Source organism: Drosophila virilis, chromosome 4, assembly GCF_030788295.1.
Source record: "Drosophila virilis strain 15010-1051.87 chromosome 4, Dvir_AGI_RSII-ME, whole genome shotgun sequence".
Classification (NCBI taxonomy): Eukaryota; Metazoa; Arthropoda; class Insecta; order Diptera; family Drosophilidae; genus Drosophila; species Drosophila virilis.
The window spans coordinates 1,311,865-1,329,791 of record NC_091546.1 but is presented as its reverse complement, the minus strand read 5'-3'; the positions used below and the strand labels follow the sequence as shown (position 1 = coordinate 1,329,791).

General features: G+C 38.0%; 1 protein-coding gene across 1 annotated transcript in view; it reads left to right on the top strand.

The window, feature by feature from the left end:
• Window positions 1–2,154: 2,154 nt before the first annotated feature.
• The window catches only part of dpr2 (defective proboscis extension response 2), an 80,341-nt gene continuing 64,568 nt past the window's right edge, over window positions 2,155–17,927 (top strand). Inside the window, exons 1-2 of the mRNA XM_002059144.4 lie at window positions 2,155–2,572; window positions 9,309–9,698. Of these exons, the coding sequence (XP_002059180.3) occupies window positions 9,482–9,698 (217 nt within the window). The 5' untranslated portion in view covers window positions 2,155–2,572; window positions 9,309–9,481. The remainder of the gene's footprint in view (window positions 2,573–9,308; window positions 9,699–17,927) is intronic.

The following is a 17,927-nucleotide window of genomic DNA, read 5'->3' as shown; positions in this document are numbered from 1 at the left end:
TTATATAGGAATCTTGGGGTAAGATTTTGACATGAAATTCGACCAAAAAACATGTGTTCAGATTTGAATGCCAGATTGATCTGGAGGGAAAACCATGAAGAAAAAGCCAATCCTCGTGAAAATCGGATAAGATTTGACCAAGTTATGGGGGTGGGAAATTTTGACCCATATCTATATGGGAATCTTGGGGTAAGATTTTGGCATGAAATTCGACCAAAAAATTTGTGTTCAGATTTGAATGCCAGATTAATCTGGAGGGAAAACCATGAAGAAAAAGCCAATCCTCGTGAAAATCGGATAAGATTTGACCAAGTTATGGGGGTGGGAAATTTTGACCCATATCTATATGGGAATCTTAGGGTAAGATGTTGGCATGAAATTCAACCAAAAAACATGTGTTCAGATTTGAATGGCAGATAATTCTGCAGGGAAAACCATGAAGAAAAAGCATAGTTTCGTGAAAATCGGATAAGATTTGCCCAAGTTATGGGGGCGGGAAATTTTGAAACATGTCTATATAGGAATCTTTGGGTAAGATTTTGGCATGAAATTCGACCAAAAAACATGTGTTCAGATTTGAATGCCAGATAGTTCTGCAGGGAAAACCATGAAGAAAAAGCATAGTTTCGTGAAAATCGGATAAGATTTGGCCAAGTTATGGGGGCGGGAAATTTTGACCCATATCTATACGGAAATCTTGGGGTAAGATTTTGGCATGAAATTCGACCAAAAAACATGTGTTCAGATTTGAATGCCAGATTAATCTGGAGGGAAAACCATGAAGAAAAAGCCAATCCTCGTGAAAATCGGATAAGATTTGACCAAGTTATGGGGGTGGGAAATTTTGACCCGTATCTATATGGGAATCTTGGGGTAAGATTTTGGCATGAAATTCGACCAAAAAATTTGTGTTCAGATTTGAATGCCAGATTAATCTGGAGGGAAAACCATGAAGAAAAAGCCAATCCTCGTGAAAATCGGATAAGATTTGACCAAGTTATGGGGGTGGGAAATTTTGACCCATGTTTATATAGGAATCTTGGGGTAAGATTTTGGCATGAAATTCGACCAAAAAACATGTGTTCAGATTTGAATGCCAGATTAATCTGGGGGGAAAACTATAAAGAAAAAGCATGGTTTCGTGAAAATCGGATAAGATTTGACCAAGTTATGGGGGCGGGAAATTTGGAACCGTGTGTAAATAGGAATCTTGGGGTAAGATTTTGGCATGAAATTCGACCAAAAAACATGTGTTCAGATTTGAATGCCAGATTAATCTGGGGGGAAAACCATGGAGAAAAAGCCAATCCTCGTGAAAATCGGATAAGATTTGACCAAGTTATGGGGGCGGGAAATCTTGGACCATGTCTATATAGGAATCTTGGGGTAAGATTTTGGCACGAAATTCGAACAAAAAACTTGTGTTCACATTTGAATGCCAGATTAGTTTGGAATAAAAACCACGAACGAGAAACCAATCCTCGTGAAAATCGAATGAGATTTGACTGAGTTGTGGAACATTTTTACCTACATATGTCTATATAGGATATTTGAGGGTACCATTCTCACATGAATGTTAACGTACTAGAAATGTTGAAATATTCACATACAATATTTCCTAAGAACTTGAGACTTGTCTAGAGAATTTTAGGATAACAAATCTTAAGATTACCAGAATTGTTGCAAATAAATCATAACTTGAATAAACAGTTAATCGAACTGTTATGTTTTCCATGATATTAACAGCAGCTCAATATTTAACGGCTATTAAGAAGCAAACTATAGACACTTAATATAAGCAGGATAACATACTGAGCGAAGTATCAGTTTGGAGCAATAACAGCATTCCTGCTAGAGTTCACAGAAAGGTACTTTCTTACACAGAGTACTTTCTTTAACATAATGCTACCGTTATTAGCATAATCTAGTGCGGACACCAACCAACAGTTACCGAAGGCAATTTTAACAGCAGCTGCTTGCAGTCAACTACATGTATGTCTACCCCTGTTGCAATTCGCCGCAAGCGACTTTTTCGGAGTTGCCAAATGCTACCCCTGCGTTGGGTGGTCGCCTGCCGACTTCGGGTTGGTTGAAACGAGAATTCGGCAAGAAAAGAAGAAAAGCTTTGGGCTTTCGTGCAGTCTGAAACGAATGTTAATTCGCGTCGCACGTGTTTCGGATGCAGCGCGTCTCGTTGTGGTTCGCAGTGTCGTCTCGGTACGCCGTGCGCTACGTCCTTTCGCGGCGAGCCTGAGACTGAATGCATTTTTGATCAGCAGCAGCCACCGCCGCCGCTTCCGTCGTCGTCGTCGCTGTGAGCGTCGCTGCCACCGCAAAAGGCTAAGCGAAAGTGCAAGCAAAGCGTTCAAATTGATGCCAAGTGAAAGTTGTATATTAAATTTTTAGTTGTGCAACACGTACAAACGTGTCGCCAAACAGTGTGACCAACTGCGTTTGTGAGTGTTCAATTAAAAAAAAAAGCACAAAAACAGCTGTTTCGACAAGGCGCTGCAGCTCGCTGGCAACAACAATAGACATTTAAGGCAACTGGGAATCTCTAAGTAAATTCCATGTAAGTACAGTAAAGCTCTAATAACGAACAGCTGCTATTGGCTTATAGGCCGAATGCTATTTTATTTATTTTTTTTGCTAGGCAAACATTTTTTTATGGAAGAAATGTTTCTGACGTCTTAAAAGGCTCGTCTTAAAGGGTTACCAGGCATATTTTAATAAATGTTTATCTGGCTTTTCTTTTATTTTAAGGTACCCTTAATTAAATGTAACTGTGCCTGTGTGTCCGCTTAAGAGAGCTTTCTTTGTATATAACATGGCCAAGCATTTGGCCATGTTTACTCGATTTCCAACCATTGCAATTGCTCTAGAGAAAGCGAGAACCAGTTTAACTTGCAACTATCCAACATAGAAAAAGTTTTTTATGTTTCGGCCCTCTATGCGATTCTCATGAATTCAAGTAAGCCCTACGGGCTTGCTAGCAACTGACTATTGTAACTCGATTCGTACGCATTGCAATTGGTATAGCCTTTCCCCCTTAGAGAAAGGGAGAGAGAGAAAGAGAGAGTGAGAGAGAGTGGGAGAGGGAGAGGGAGGAAGTGAGTGAATGAGTGAGAACCACAGCACGTACACGGCTCATTTGACTTGCAACTATGCAAGTCCCCTCCCCATTTGCTCTATATTCCGCAGACACCTGACCTACCCCCATTTTCACATATAAATCAAAGTAAAATATTTATTTCACATCGGAAATGAAGTCAGACAAGCGACGTGATTTAATGCTAATCGAAAATGCATTTGTTACAACTTTGGTTTTTGCAATTTTATATATATGTGAATATATATATATATATATATATATATGTATACATATATTCCTTGAGTTGGGTTGTTTGCGTGGATCTTTTGGCAACTTTGTCTCAAATGCACGACAGCTGAAAAGTTAAAGGAGGTGGGGAGGGGTTTGGGAGGTGGACATACACATTTCTCAGTCTGCTTCCGTTTTGGCTTCGTGTTTTCTTTTTTGCGCATCGAACTTCACGTTGGAATTGAAAGTTTCCTCAAGTTACTTTTAACTTATCTGCTTTTGATTTCGTTCGCTGTTTGCTTTCAGAGCCAATCGGCAGTATCCTTGATGAGCACGTGTTCATGTCCTTCGTCTGGACAAGTGAGCAGGAGCCGTTCGCTGAGTGATTTGTTGATACTGTCGAGACTCGCCGAGAAAGAGTGACAAATGATGTTTAACATTCGTGTTAAGGTTTTTTTTTTTTCTATCCACCAATTGACTGACATTTTCTTAGCCACTTTTCTGACAGCCAATCTCGGTTTTGAGAACTAATCTAAATAGCTGCGGTCGATAGAAATATGCGAGCATTTCCATACTTTAAAGAAGCCTTTTGTATGAATGTAGAAAATTGGGGCTGTCGTTAAACTACGATTTAAGTTTAGGATATTACTTCAGGGTTTGAACCAGCATTGTCCCGATTGCTAGTTCAAAGCTCAGACATCTATTAGCCTGATTCGAATATTTTTTGTAAATGGGAAACGTAAAGGGCAACATATTTCACATTCACAAAAAATGTATGAAATGTTGACCGTGGAATTAGGATATTATTTTTATTGTTATCTTTATTACTAGACGAAATATCTTTTGGTTTGAACTGGCGATCTTCCGATCCGCTCTGACAACCAAGTCACACAGGCTCATGACGACACGTTGAATGAAGCATTCTTTAAAGGATTTTCTCTATAAACCAAAACGCTGTCATGAAGTTCAATTTCGACACAAAAAAGAAGCTTCAGTTAAAATTTCAGCTTCCTATTCAAATGATCATCAATATATATATTAATATTTCCCCTTTCCCTTCGAACAACTCTAACTCTAAAAACCTAGAGTTGTAAAGTAAAAAAAAGAATTCAATGAAATTGTAGTTAATAATTAAAAGTGCTCGGCTAACTTTATAGCCAACAATTGAGCTCTATAAGCCCCAAATTAAATTTCGAGCACAAATGTAATCCCTTTGTGGGCAAAGTGAAACGAATCGAGTGCCTCAATCAATATGCTCGACACACACTTGACCTGGCTGAACTTCTCCGAGAGCTGCTTATTATTGTACAGTGCCTCGGATTGTATGCATACACTCGCCAGCTAAGCCGCACTCGAACAATAATCATCTGGGATTTGTGATTGTTGTTATTGCCTATGAAAATGCAAAAAGGAAATCGTTTGTGTTTTCTTAGAGGAATTTTCCGCGCACAACAGACATTTTCCATTGATGTGCGCTCCATAATGTGATGTATTTTGTGATGTACATATTGTAATTAATTTCTAAAAAGTGTTGACAATTTTGTGGGCGTGGCAAGGGCGTAGTTGAAAAGCCGCAAGCGGCGGAAATTGGCCACGAAAATCAGAGAGCAATGGAATTTCAACTTGCAACTATTTTTATCGGGCTAAAATGTCTCGTGGAATGCGAAGGCGAAGCGAGGCGAGGCGAGGCGAGGCGAGGCGAGGCGAGGCGAGGTTCAAGTGAAAACATTTGGCAAGCCGCTGGCATTATTGTTGTAAAGGATGCGAAGCCTGTGTCCCGTTGCCAGGACGAGAGAGAGAGAGAGAGAGAGGCTAGCAATTAATTAGGCGCCGCTGAAAACAATAACAAAAGATGAGCTTGTCGCTCATTAATCTTATGACCTCATAAACACCACAAAGGACACATGTCACGGGCCCAGCGAGTAGTTCGACATGATGGCAAGGACAAGGCACATCACAACTCAACGGACTCGCCGCTCGTCACCTCTCACGTGCCTTGAATTCAATTCTGGTTTTATTTCACTTTTCTCTTTCTAATACCCTGTATTAATTGAAAATGGCCGAGCAGAGCATATACAGCCAGCGGCCCATCTTGTGCTTGTTTTAAATTTATTTTTGATCAACAGTCGATCAAGCTCTATAAAAACTGGTTAATAACTGAGAACAGGGTATCTAATAGTCGTGCACGCTTAGTAACAGCAACTGCGTAACTTGGAATAAAACATTGTGACAATAGAACCAAACTTATTGAAGAACACATTTTCTTATATGTTGCAACTGGCTACAGGGCTTTCTACAGGGTATCTGACTTTCTACAGGATATCTGCCAGCCGTGCGTTGAGCTTGATACAGCAGCTTAAAATTGTTTTATAATACAGCACTGTGACAATAGATAGAACTTGTGTTAAGGAACGAATTTGCTTATACATATTTGGAACTGGGTACAGGGTATCTGACAGTCGTGCCAGCTCAACTACCGCAACTTAACATGTTTTTTTTGCTGGTTAGCTTTTGTGGCTACCTGGCGCCAGACCGTTGTCCAGGTGATTAATGTGCAGACGTGGCTTGTTTAATTAACTTGTATTTACACACACACACACACACACACACACACACACTTACACAAGCAATCAGCTGCACCCACACTCACACACACACAGTCATTTCTGGTCGAATGATACCCTAATGGCCAACACTTGTTAGCTGAAAGCGGAGAGATTTGAGCTGGGCTCGTCTGGGGTTTTGCTTATGCCAAATGAATAAAGGTCAGGGGATTGCGGATTGAAATGAGTGTAAATGAATACACTCACTTGACAGCCTGCAGGCATGTGCGAGTGCCTCACGTGCTAAGCAACTAATTTAATAAAGTGATTACAACTAAAATGAGTTGCTGTAATTATTGAAACAGAAAGAAAGGATTGAGAAAGGAGGAATGAATCCGTATGAATATGTATGAATAGAGAGGTATTCACTTGACAAATATTCGTTAGCTAAAACATTTATAAATAGAAGCCAAATTTACAGATTAAAGAGCTATCAAGAGCTAGCCACACCCAAGGGCACAATTTTCACACGGCTCGCATTAATAATTCCCAACTGGTTCACGGACGAACGAGAAACAACACTCGTTAAATAAATCGTGTGCCAAATATCGACAATCGCTTTACCTAAAAGCAAAAATATTCGCACATAAAGTTGACGACTGACCCGAAAACCAAAAAAATGTTGAGCAAAATTTGCATATTGATGAGATGCTCTTTGGAGGTCCTTTTCCTTTGTTATAATTAAACCAAAGTTTGCTTAAACTTAATTTGGCTGCAACTTTTCAAAAATTTCATTAAATTAGCATCGAGCCGGGTCTAGCATAATTGAAGCCAACTTTAATAGGGAGCCAGCAGTCGGGTCCGCGAAAAAGATGCCCAATTGGAAGATTTTTTATACATATATATAGAGTATAATATTATAGGTATATTATATTTAATTGTAGTTTGAATATGTTGGGATATTTAAATTCAAGGGAAAAAGTTAAGAAATTTTTAATTTAAATATTTTACTCATGCTCATACTTAATTTATTTAATTATTTTTATTTTTTTTTTATTGATGTCAAAGTAAATATTCTGTTTTTTTTTTGTATTTCTTTTGATGCTTTATTCGGACTAAACGAAATGGCATAAAAGTTCACATGAACACGTTGGAATAGGGAATAAAAGCTCATTAGATGTAGTTCAGATATCAAGAGATATAGTTTGACAGTCACTGCACAAGCACCACAGTTTTAGAGTCGTATCGTATTAGCTCTCTTTGCTTTAGGCTGATCAGATCAGCTGTGATGGGATTTCGTTTTACAATAACAGTTAAATGTATGCAAGTCTGCATTGTCGCTGTTACGTACATTTTATGTTAATTACAACTATGTTAATTGCTATGTTAGACTTTCTGTTATGTACGTTATGTAAGTCTGAAAAACGTAACTGAAGTTTTGTTTAACTCTCAAATTATAAGAACTGAAAATATCGAATGCCTATCTATTTATAATATACGAAATTAGAATATGACATGAGCCTAAACATTATCAGTTTTAAATCTCATAGTTTAACTAGCCCATATATATCTCTATATATCTTACAATTGTCTGATAGTATTTCTAGCTTATTTGTACCTGGTCGAGCATCGCTTGCTTGCTGTTGTGTCAATGTTTATGCTACCCACATATTTTTGGCATGAAGTTCTGGACATACATATATTTTTTCTCTGTTAAATAATGATGTGTTTCTTTACTTTCGACCGTTATCTGTTTTTGTAAAATGCCAACGACAACAACTGCATAAATATTAACAAAATACGACACACACACACACAGATAGTTTTTCCGAAATATGCCAGAGTTTGCGAGTGTGTGTGTGTGTGTGTGTGTGTTGGGTGCAAAGTTCGTGTCTGGGTTCAAAGGGATTTTCACATACATTGATTACTCAGCCTCGTAAACACGAAATGGCTGAAAATCCAATTAAAATGTTAATTTTTGCATAAACAATAACAAACAATGAAAATTTTCTGCTAGCTGCATTAATTTACAGCATCAACACAAGAGCGCAAATCCGGGCCAAACTACAAGCTGACCAAACCGTAACCGATTTTACGCACACACACTCACGCACACACACACACACGCACACTGAGACAATCACGGCTTTTAAATGCTTACATATAACCAATTGCATTCCCTCCCTCTCTCCCTCTCCCTCGTACTCTCTCGCTGGGCTGTTATAATTGTTGTTGTTATTGTTTAATGAGCTGTTTGGGCATTGGCCGCCAATCAAACAATGCGCCAAGTGGATATGAAATTAACACGAACCAGCTGCGGCAATGCCAAACAGTTAATTGTTATTTGAGCAGTAACGGTAATTTGTAATCGGTAATCGGAAATCGGTAAGCGGTAAACGAGACAAGAGCTCAGAAAGTTAAAAATGCAAAACTGATTACATTGCATTGCACGCAGAATGTTTTTATTGTTAATGTTATTAGTAATACAATTATTATGAGTTGCCTTTTTTATACTTTATTACTGATATTATTGTTGTTATTCGTTTTACAAATATTATTTACTGTTAATAAATAAAGAGAGATGCTATTATTTTTTGTATTTAAATTATTCACGGAAAACAAAAAAAAGAGAGGTCCAATTTATTATTGATTTTATTATCATTCTTGGTATTATTATTTAAGTAAGAAATGGAAGGCGGCCGACTCCAATGAGTTCCAAATAGCCTTTCATCAATGTGGGGCCTAATTGAATTCATGAGAATCGCATAGTAGGGCGCAATACAACAATACTTGTTGTGTGGTGATAATAAACATACAAATGTACAAAGGCAAGTGATCAAAATGGGAAATAAACTAAATATTTGAACTGATTAATTTGATAAATTTAATAGTTAATTTTTTAATAGTTAAATTTTCTTTTCATTAATTATATTTCATTAGCTTAAACTTTCATTATTGGCTGTAATTAAATTTTTGATATTGGTCTTTCTATTCAAATCATTAGTTGAAACTTCCATCAATGAGCATAATTAATTTTAAGATATTCATCTTTATTTTCATTAAGACAGGCATATGTCATTCGATTGAATTTTCATCAAACAATTGTTTAAGCCGAGGGCTAAGAAATATTTATTTAAGTATTTGTGGAATTAATTAAGCGCAACAATGATTAGTTAAACGGACAGCAAATATCACAGAAAATGTCAACTTTGACAAATTTATGTGCGTACAATTAAGTGTTGGTCATGTTATTTTAATTACTGTTATTTTCTTGTTAAAATAATTAAAATGAAAATGAACATGACATGGAAGAAACTGAAGCTGCATGTTTCCATAGCATACTTTTGTGCTGGAACATTTGATAATGCTGAGATACGTTGCAACTAGATGTGTTGAATTAATTAGATAAATTGAATGTTTATTCTTGGGCTTCTCTCCAATTGCAGTGCTCAACTGGCAGCTGGCAAATCATGCGTAACTAAACCAGTGCAAATCGAGAGCCGTAGCCTGGACCAGAGCATTAGACTAATTCATCAAATGCCTCTAATCAAGCGCCAGTGAAACAATAAGGACATATAATTAAACCAAACAAGTGCCGGCCGCATTTGCAGCTAGGATCATGGCCAGGCTGGCCAAGTGTGTTAAGCTGCTGCTGTTGCTGCTGCTGTTGGCCATGATAAATGCAACAACGATGAAGGCAACTTTAATTGCAGTTGCAACTGCAGCTGCAGCTGCCACTGCAACGGCTACTGCAACTGCAACAGCCACAGCGACTGCGACTGCAACTGAGCCCGAGGCGAGTGCACAGCAGCCAGAACAACGCATTAAGTCAATATGTAAGTACACAGCAGCACATATCCTTTATATATATAAATATGTATATCCTTTTATATATACACATTTTATACATATGCATATATATGTATTTGACTTTCATTTGTCCTGTGTTTGCAATTGTCTGCAGGTTCTTGCGTTTATTTCCATGTTGTGGCAGCTGCCTGATTAATCCTTTAACTACTTGCAACCGCCTGCAGGCAGCCATAATGGAAATCATCAACATTAGTTTAGCCTGTTATTTGATTTAATTACTTATGCATTGCATTCGAATGCATTTCCAACGCTTAAGATTGCAAGGTATCTTAAAGATGCAAAAGTATCTCGCAGATACAAAAGAATCTTTTAGCTGGAATGCCATTCAGTTCAGCTCGCATTTCTGTGATAAATGCAGCTTAAGTATTAAAATTAGAAACTAGCTTGATTTATGAACTTGATTTTGAATGCCTAGGCTTGAAAATTAAACAAGGATTAGTTTAAAATATGAATTATGAGAATTCAAAGCTTAATACTAAACTTTAAAAATCCGAACAAGTCGAGAAGTCAAACCTGGACCAAAATGTTAATCGTAAAGAAAATTTGTTCGTCTTTCACATAGTCTTAAGAATTGGAAATCTAGTCAAGGCATTTCATCAGATGCTTGCTTATTATTATATATTATGATAATTCCAGCTTGCAGAATTTTGAGATCCTCTTAGGCTCTTAGACAAGCACTATAGAATAATAATCAGAGTTTGCAGCTTTTGGGCTTACAATTTGGTTTTGTTAATGGATTTTGTCCGGGACTAACATTAAATCAAATCAAATATGAATGACGGGCACATTTCACATTTCAGATGGGTGTCAATGGCACAACACTAACGCCGCCAGGAAAAAAAACTTTGCTCACATGAAATCAGGCATTCACTTTGTTTATCACATCAGACAGATAGACAGACAGAGAGAGAGAGAGAGAGAGAGAGAGAGAGAGGGAGAGACAGAGGCAGTCAGAGAGGGGACCAAAAGTGCAGGCTCATGCGAGGCACAGACTGAACAGGAACAATATGAACAATATTGTGTTATCATGGCAAAAATGTAATGCAATGTACATTTTTCTACTATATTAAGCTGTGTACATTGTAATGAAGTTGAGTCTGTGGAGGGAGCAAGGGGGCGGGGTCGGAGGTGGGGGCTGGTTTTTTGCTAAATCAAATATAATTCATACGCAGCGTTGGACGCTTTGTTAATTTATGGCCAAGTTTTTGCTGCCAGCCGTTTAATGCAGTAAACGGCTAAATCAATTATGGACTGAAGGCAACGAAAGGCAAGTAAGGCAAAGTAAGAGTGTCGGGTATGTACGACTATGAGTTGCCCTGTGCACAGCTTTTATTATGCTAAGAATATATATCGAAAGATAAACTCGTTTTGCGTAGGTTAAGGAGAAGATATATTATAAATAAAGAGCACTTCTATTAAACGGACATACAAACAGACAAACGGACATGAAGAGATTGACTCAGCTCATAAACAAGATACCCCTTTAAGCCATATTCAATGCGTACAGGGTATAAAAGAGAGGCAGAAAAATAGCGAAAGCGAAAGCAAATAAGTAGGCAAAAGAATAAAATCTACTTAGCACATGTAGAACCTTAATTAAATCATGTTACAGGCAGGGCAGGCTAGGCATCCCGACCAAGCCGAGCTAGAGAACGGCCTTCATGTCCGTGGCATCAGCATAACTCAGAGGCGGCCGCAGAGGCGTGCCTTCTGGTTTGTGGGCCAGCGGTGGGCCTGTGGTTGTGGCTGTGGCTGTGGCTGCGGCATTGGCGGCTTTAACGCTCCAACAGCCAAAGCCGACGGGCGACAAGGACTCGCTTTTATGATTATTATCATTATTACAGTACACACTCGTTGTTCTTGTACTCACTCTCATTCAGATTCTCATTCCGATTCTTATTCTGGTTCTCGTTCCCATCTCTGTTTCTCGTTCGCAATTGTTGTTGCAGCTCGTTGTGCGCTTATTGTTATGTTCCACAATTTGCCAGGCGCTAAAATACAACAAAAAATTGTACATAAAAAATAAAACGAAACTCAAAGTACAACAAAAATCTGACGGCAAGTGTCGAACACGTGCCCCCCACCCACACACACACAAACAACTGCCTGGGCAAATACTTTTTTAAACAAACAGTAAAAACAACATGAAGCAGAAAAAAATGTATATACAAATCTGAAATGTGTCCCAAGTCTTTAATTCAACTGGCGGCTTAATTGAATTTTTATTATTTCTGCAATTCTGCGACAATTGTTTTGCATACTTGTTCGTTCGCTCTCGCAATATACCAAAAAAATGTAAAAATGCAGGGCACATAAAATAAAAAACAAACTTAAATTTGTAGTAAATGTTTTGCTTATTTGGTTACATTTTTGTTTTGCTCGGTGCAATTTGTTTTTATTTTTATGCTGCCTTTCGCTTAGAATTTTTATAGGGCATCACGTTGCCAGCAAGTTTTTAGTTTGTCGGAAAAACTGTTTGGACTCGATTAAAGCAAATCAAATTACGACTTAAATTGCAAGAAAATTCATTTAGATAGAGATAGAGAGAGAGATAGATAGAGAGAGAGAGAGAGAGAGCGATAGCCAGCGATAGCTATTTTTCCTTGTACTTATTATTCAGATCGACCCGCCCATTTGACATAGGTCTGGCGACCTTATCTATTTACTTTTATATAACTTAGCTGCGAGTTCCAAATAAGGTTGGGATAAACATTTCCAGAGCCACATTCAAATTTATGACACATTTTTGGCAAGATTGCATATTATCCCATTAAATATGAAACGGTTTGACCCGATTGACTGATTGACTGACTGCTTGACTGACTGATTGGTGATCAACGCACAGTCCAAACCGTAAGATTTGGGAATCTGAAATTTTCACTTCAGTTACATCATGTGACAAATATGCACATTTAAACGATTTTAGTTTGTGCCTGTTAGTACATCCATGCATGCATTCTTGTTTTGTATATATACAAACATGTTTGAATACATATCCGGATACCTACATATATGCATACATGCATACATACATAGATGTGTACATCCACACATATGTACATACATACACATATATATATGCATGTATGCATTTTAACATATATAAATTGATGCATGCATACAAATATATTTCTGTGCATGTGTGCATGCAGGCATGTTAGTTGCATATGTAGCTAAGCATAAAAAACTGCAGATCCTACTTGAGAATTTAGGAGAAAAGCACTTGGTGGAAATTCGTTTTTTTTTGTAATTTGCAGCACAGCAACAAATAAGCTTGCTCTGCGTGTGGTAGACAACAAACATGCATGCATACACATATGCATAAATGCATGCATATGTGCATGCATGCACTAACATTCATCCATACAAACAATACATATATTGCTAGTATATTTATACTTATATGCTGGCATTGGGATAAGAATCGACAGACTTTTGTGCAACGTTGGGTTCAGAGCAAAAAAAAAAAAGAATATTTTCGGCTACGAACCGACGCAACACAGGGTATTTACTAGTCGAGAGCTCATAACTAGGTCTTAATTTTAGCTTTAATTTAATCTAATCTTTAATCAAGCCTTTTACAAGTTATGTTGTATGGGGATTGAGCTCCCGTGTAGACAAAATGTTTTATTTTTAATCTAATAGAATATCATTATTCGAGAGTAAATATTAATAGACATTCATTAACCTGTTGTAATGCGCATTAAGTCCACAAATAAGTTAATTAAATTTTTATGCACGTCGCAAAATGTTGAAGAACTTTATTTATGTCTGCGCCTGATGTCCGCGAGCCTTGAACTCGGGGCACAGGTTGAACAGCTTCTCGTTGCTTAGTAGGGGATTGGGGGGGCAAGGATTTAGCTAGAATCCTGAATGCTTGCTGTCATATTAATTTACAGTTGTCGCGAGCAGAAAGAGTGCCAAGGCTGCGGTTGCCGCTGTTAAAGCCGCTGTTAAATTTGACATCTGCGTTGTTTGTGCATCTGTTTGTGGCACGGTTGCCATAGACATGTTGCCTGCCACAAGGGTTATCAGCTTCAAGCCGAAAGACACTCAGACACAACCGCACACGCACTCGAATAGCTGGCAAGTAGTATTACTTGAAATGCGTGTAAATTTTAAGCAGGCAACTCGGCAAATTCCCTTAGCGCAAATCCTGCAAAAGTTTTCCATTCAAAGTAGGTATCTACAACATTTTTATGCGCTGATTTATTTCGAAGCTCGCCCGTTGCATATTGTTAACATTTTTATGGCCATGAGTTGAAATTAACTTGTTGACTGCAACTAAATTCTATACACAAATGCGCATAAATCACTTTTCGGGGCGCCTCCACAAGCCCTTGAGCATTACGTATACGCAGCGTGTTGTTAATTTTTATGCTGCTTTAAGTAGCTGACATATTTTATGGCCAGATAGAAAATGAGGGGCACCTCATGGCGCTGCGCATGGCGCTTGACTTAACTAATTTAAAGGCAGCTAATTTGCTTGAATGTGGTTTACGCTTGGCCAACTTTTCATTGGCATTGAATCGAACGTAATGTTTGAGTTGCAGTTGAAGTGCGCACTCGAAAGAGATTTGAAATGTGTGCTGAATAAAATGTGGCAGCTTGCTGTAAGTTGAACTAAAATTGAACTAGAATTGAAAGCTGTCCTGCGAAAATAATTGAAGGTCAGCTAAAATTGAAAAGGCAGAAAAATTGATGTGATATATTTTTCTATAAAATATATATCACATTAAATGCTACCTAACTAGTTGCAATTGAATCGAAAGCTACCTAGGAACGGGAAAGTAAAGTTATCTTTGGCATGCCGAAACTTTAATACCCTTGTAGATATTTGGCTAAGTGCTTTGTATTTATGTGGGAAAGTGAAGCTCGTAAATGTCTGGCTTTGATGAACATATCTTGGAGTAGAGAATACTCTGCTGTACAAAAAGCTAGTTTTGCAATCTATTCTTCCTATAGAGCTTTATAATATAGAACTGAAATTTATATTTGGTCGGTTGTCGATGTTCATCCTGAACATATATACTTTAAGCCTTACGAATTCCATTAAAGGAAAATGTTACCCTCTAGAAATAACTTAAAGCACATATATGCGATAAAGGCTTAAAAAGAAATTTGAATTGAGCTGACAACCGGAATCGTCTTTTCAGAGAAGTCTCCTTCGAAACGTTACATACTTGATCACAACACTAAACGTCCCCACTGTGAGGTATAAAAAACTGAAATGGCAACTGCAATTGAAATATGTTGCATGTGATATATAAATCAAGATTGATTTTGTGCACAAATTAAAGTTGATTAAATCAATTTTAAATTGAATTCGAGTCGATCTTGAGCTTAATTTGAACGTTTATTTAATTGCCAAGTCTCTTAAAATGTATATATATATATATATTTTATATGATTTTTAATATGATATCTGTCGACATTGGCTACATTGAGAGAGTATTTATTTAAGCTGCAAAATGCATTTCAAGCGGATGCTCGACTGGCGTTTGAGTTGGTTGGTTGGAAGCCCCCTTGCACTTTGACTTTTGGTCCACTCGGTCAACACCTTTTGACTCCAGACAGAGCGCAGATATATAGATGTATATATATATATATATATATATTATATATATATATATTGACACTCTTGTCAGCTGGCAGCTTGATGAGGGCAAGGTCTTTGCCAAAAAGCTGCCAGCATGCAGGCGCGTATGTGGCACTTAGCCAGGCGCTGTTTGTCTCGAGAGGAGGCAGGACCAGAAACAGAGAAACAGCTGCCAGTCGAAAAGTCAACAACAATGCAGTCCTGCTCCAGTCACATGCTATATTAAGGCTGTTCCTCTGTGTGCACTTCGGGCTAAGTCCTGGCCAAAGTCGCAGGCACTGACAATAAGCCACGCCCAGCGAAGCGTTGCGTAAATGAACTCAAACTTTAGCTTGGATGCGCTGCCAAGCGGGCGGAAGGGCGGCTCCAGGTTGCGGGTGGAGTGGGGAGGGGTGAGGGTGGGGGGGTGCGGGTTGAACAGGAAAACAAGATCGTAAAATAATTTTATTACCCGCCAGCCTGGCCGCACAATTAAACTTGCCAAAAGGCCCCGCCCCATCCTCCTCCACCCGCACGCCACGAGTTCAGCGACTTTTGCAGGCAATTTTTTATATGATCTAAAAGAAAACAAATATAGGAAATACCTGACTAGCAGATACCCTGTGCTGCTTCTATAAAAGATTTGTGTCCAAATAACATTTGATTTGCCTGAATAATCCTAATGAAATTTTTAGTGGGTAATATTCCCTGTCTATATATACGATTCCAGAATTAACTTATCAAACTTATTTAAAGTTTTATCAAATTACGATAAATGCTTGATAGCAGGTGTTAAAAATCCATATGTATCGATTTTGTGGAATGAATGATAATCCAGTTTTGGCATGCATATAGGCAGACAGACGGACAGCTAATTTATATACCTAAAGGATTTATATACCCAATCCCACTTTGCAGCAGGGTATACACATTAAATAGCGCGGGCAAAATAAAACACGAATGCAAAAACGTGCGCGGCCATTTGTCGTGGCAATTAAAAAGTTTAGATTATTTTGTAACAATATAATGGGGCGTGGTCTTGGCGCGGTGGGCGTGGCTATTATATCGACTTGATGACAAGGTAGAAAGCTGGCGCATTTGCCAAAGCCCCCGCAATTCATAAATTGCATAAAAATGACTCGAGTCCATGAGCGGCCCATTAAAACCGGAAGCCGTTCGAGTGAGTTGAGTGTTGAGTGTTGAGTGCTGGCAGAAAAAGGGTTATATCAAAATTTTAATGATATTTAATTCTTATTAATGAAGACAAAGTGCCCGGCAGCAGCTGGCTCAGTTCGCACAGTTGGCCCGGCTGCTTGCCAGCACAGTTTCAAACCACGATGCGGCCAATTAAAAATTGCACCAAAATTAATGAGCTAACTAACGTGGCTTAAATTGTCATTATTGTTGCTGCCGACGCTGCCGACGCTGCTTCTGATGAAGTTTTTGTTTTCGTTCACAAAGCGCTCAATCATTGGAAAATTTTAAATCTGCTCTTTAAGTGCTTTTCATATTAAAATGGCAAATCATTAAAATTATATGCATTATATATTTATATATATATTTTAATGCCCAACACGAATGTGTGTGTAAGGCGGAGGAAGCCATATTCAAATATATTAAGTGTATTTATTCGCTTGAATGAACGAGGCGATCTTAAAGACTTTGAAAGTTAGTCGTATGAATACTTTTTTTTATTTCCGAATACTCTATTCACTTATGAATTCTCTACTCTATTTCCAAATACTCTATTCTCCTTATAAATACTCTATTCTATTTCCAAATACTTCATACACTTTATGAATACTCTATTCTATTTCCGAATTACTTTATAAATACAGCAAAATTAAAGCTTCTACAAACTACTCGAATCATCAATACTTTTTAGTTCAATATACATTTCTAAGCAATTAGGCTCTTTTCCTAGCAGGAAACTTGAAATTGTCGTATGATATATAGTTTTCAATTCACAATTCACTTTATGAACAACTCAAAAGTGAAGCCCCTTAAAAACTGCTGACTTTTCAATATTATTCAATTTAATATACATTTCTAAGCTATTAGGCTCTTCTTCTAGTTTCATGCTATAAAGCCTTTATTTATTCGATTGTAGTTTATTTCCTTTCGCTGCGTATGTAAAAGATCTATGTATTACTGCATTATTTTTTATGCATGCCTCGCACATGGTCGTTACATATAATTGCACAACTTTTAACCCTTCTTTCGACCCATTATTTGGGCACAGGATATAAAAGTCCTCGACAGCGTATGAAAACTGTGCCAGCCCGTTGACTCTACTGTCTGGGAGCCAGGCTCGGCGAATAAAGCCAATGGCCGCTGCTCGGGACACTTTTCGGGCTGTCGCAATTTAATAAACATAAATTTCATTTAAACAATACAAAACACGAACAACAACAATTACATGTGTGTGTGTGTGTGTGTATGTGTGTATACTATGCATATGCGCACGTAATTTAACTTCATATTGTTGCTCACATTTTGGGCTGGTCCAACTTTTTGTCGCCAGCACGTCCTGGCCCAGGACGGGGCGAGACGCGCTCCGCTGTGTGTGCGCGCGTGTGTGTGTGTGTGGGTTCCTTTAAAAGGATATAAGGAAATC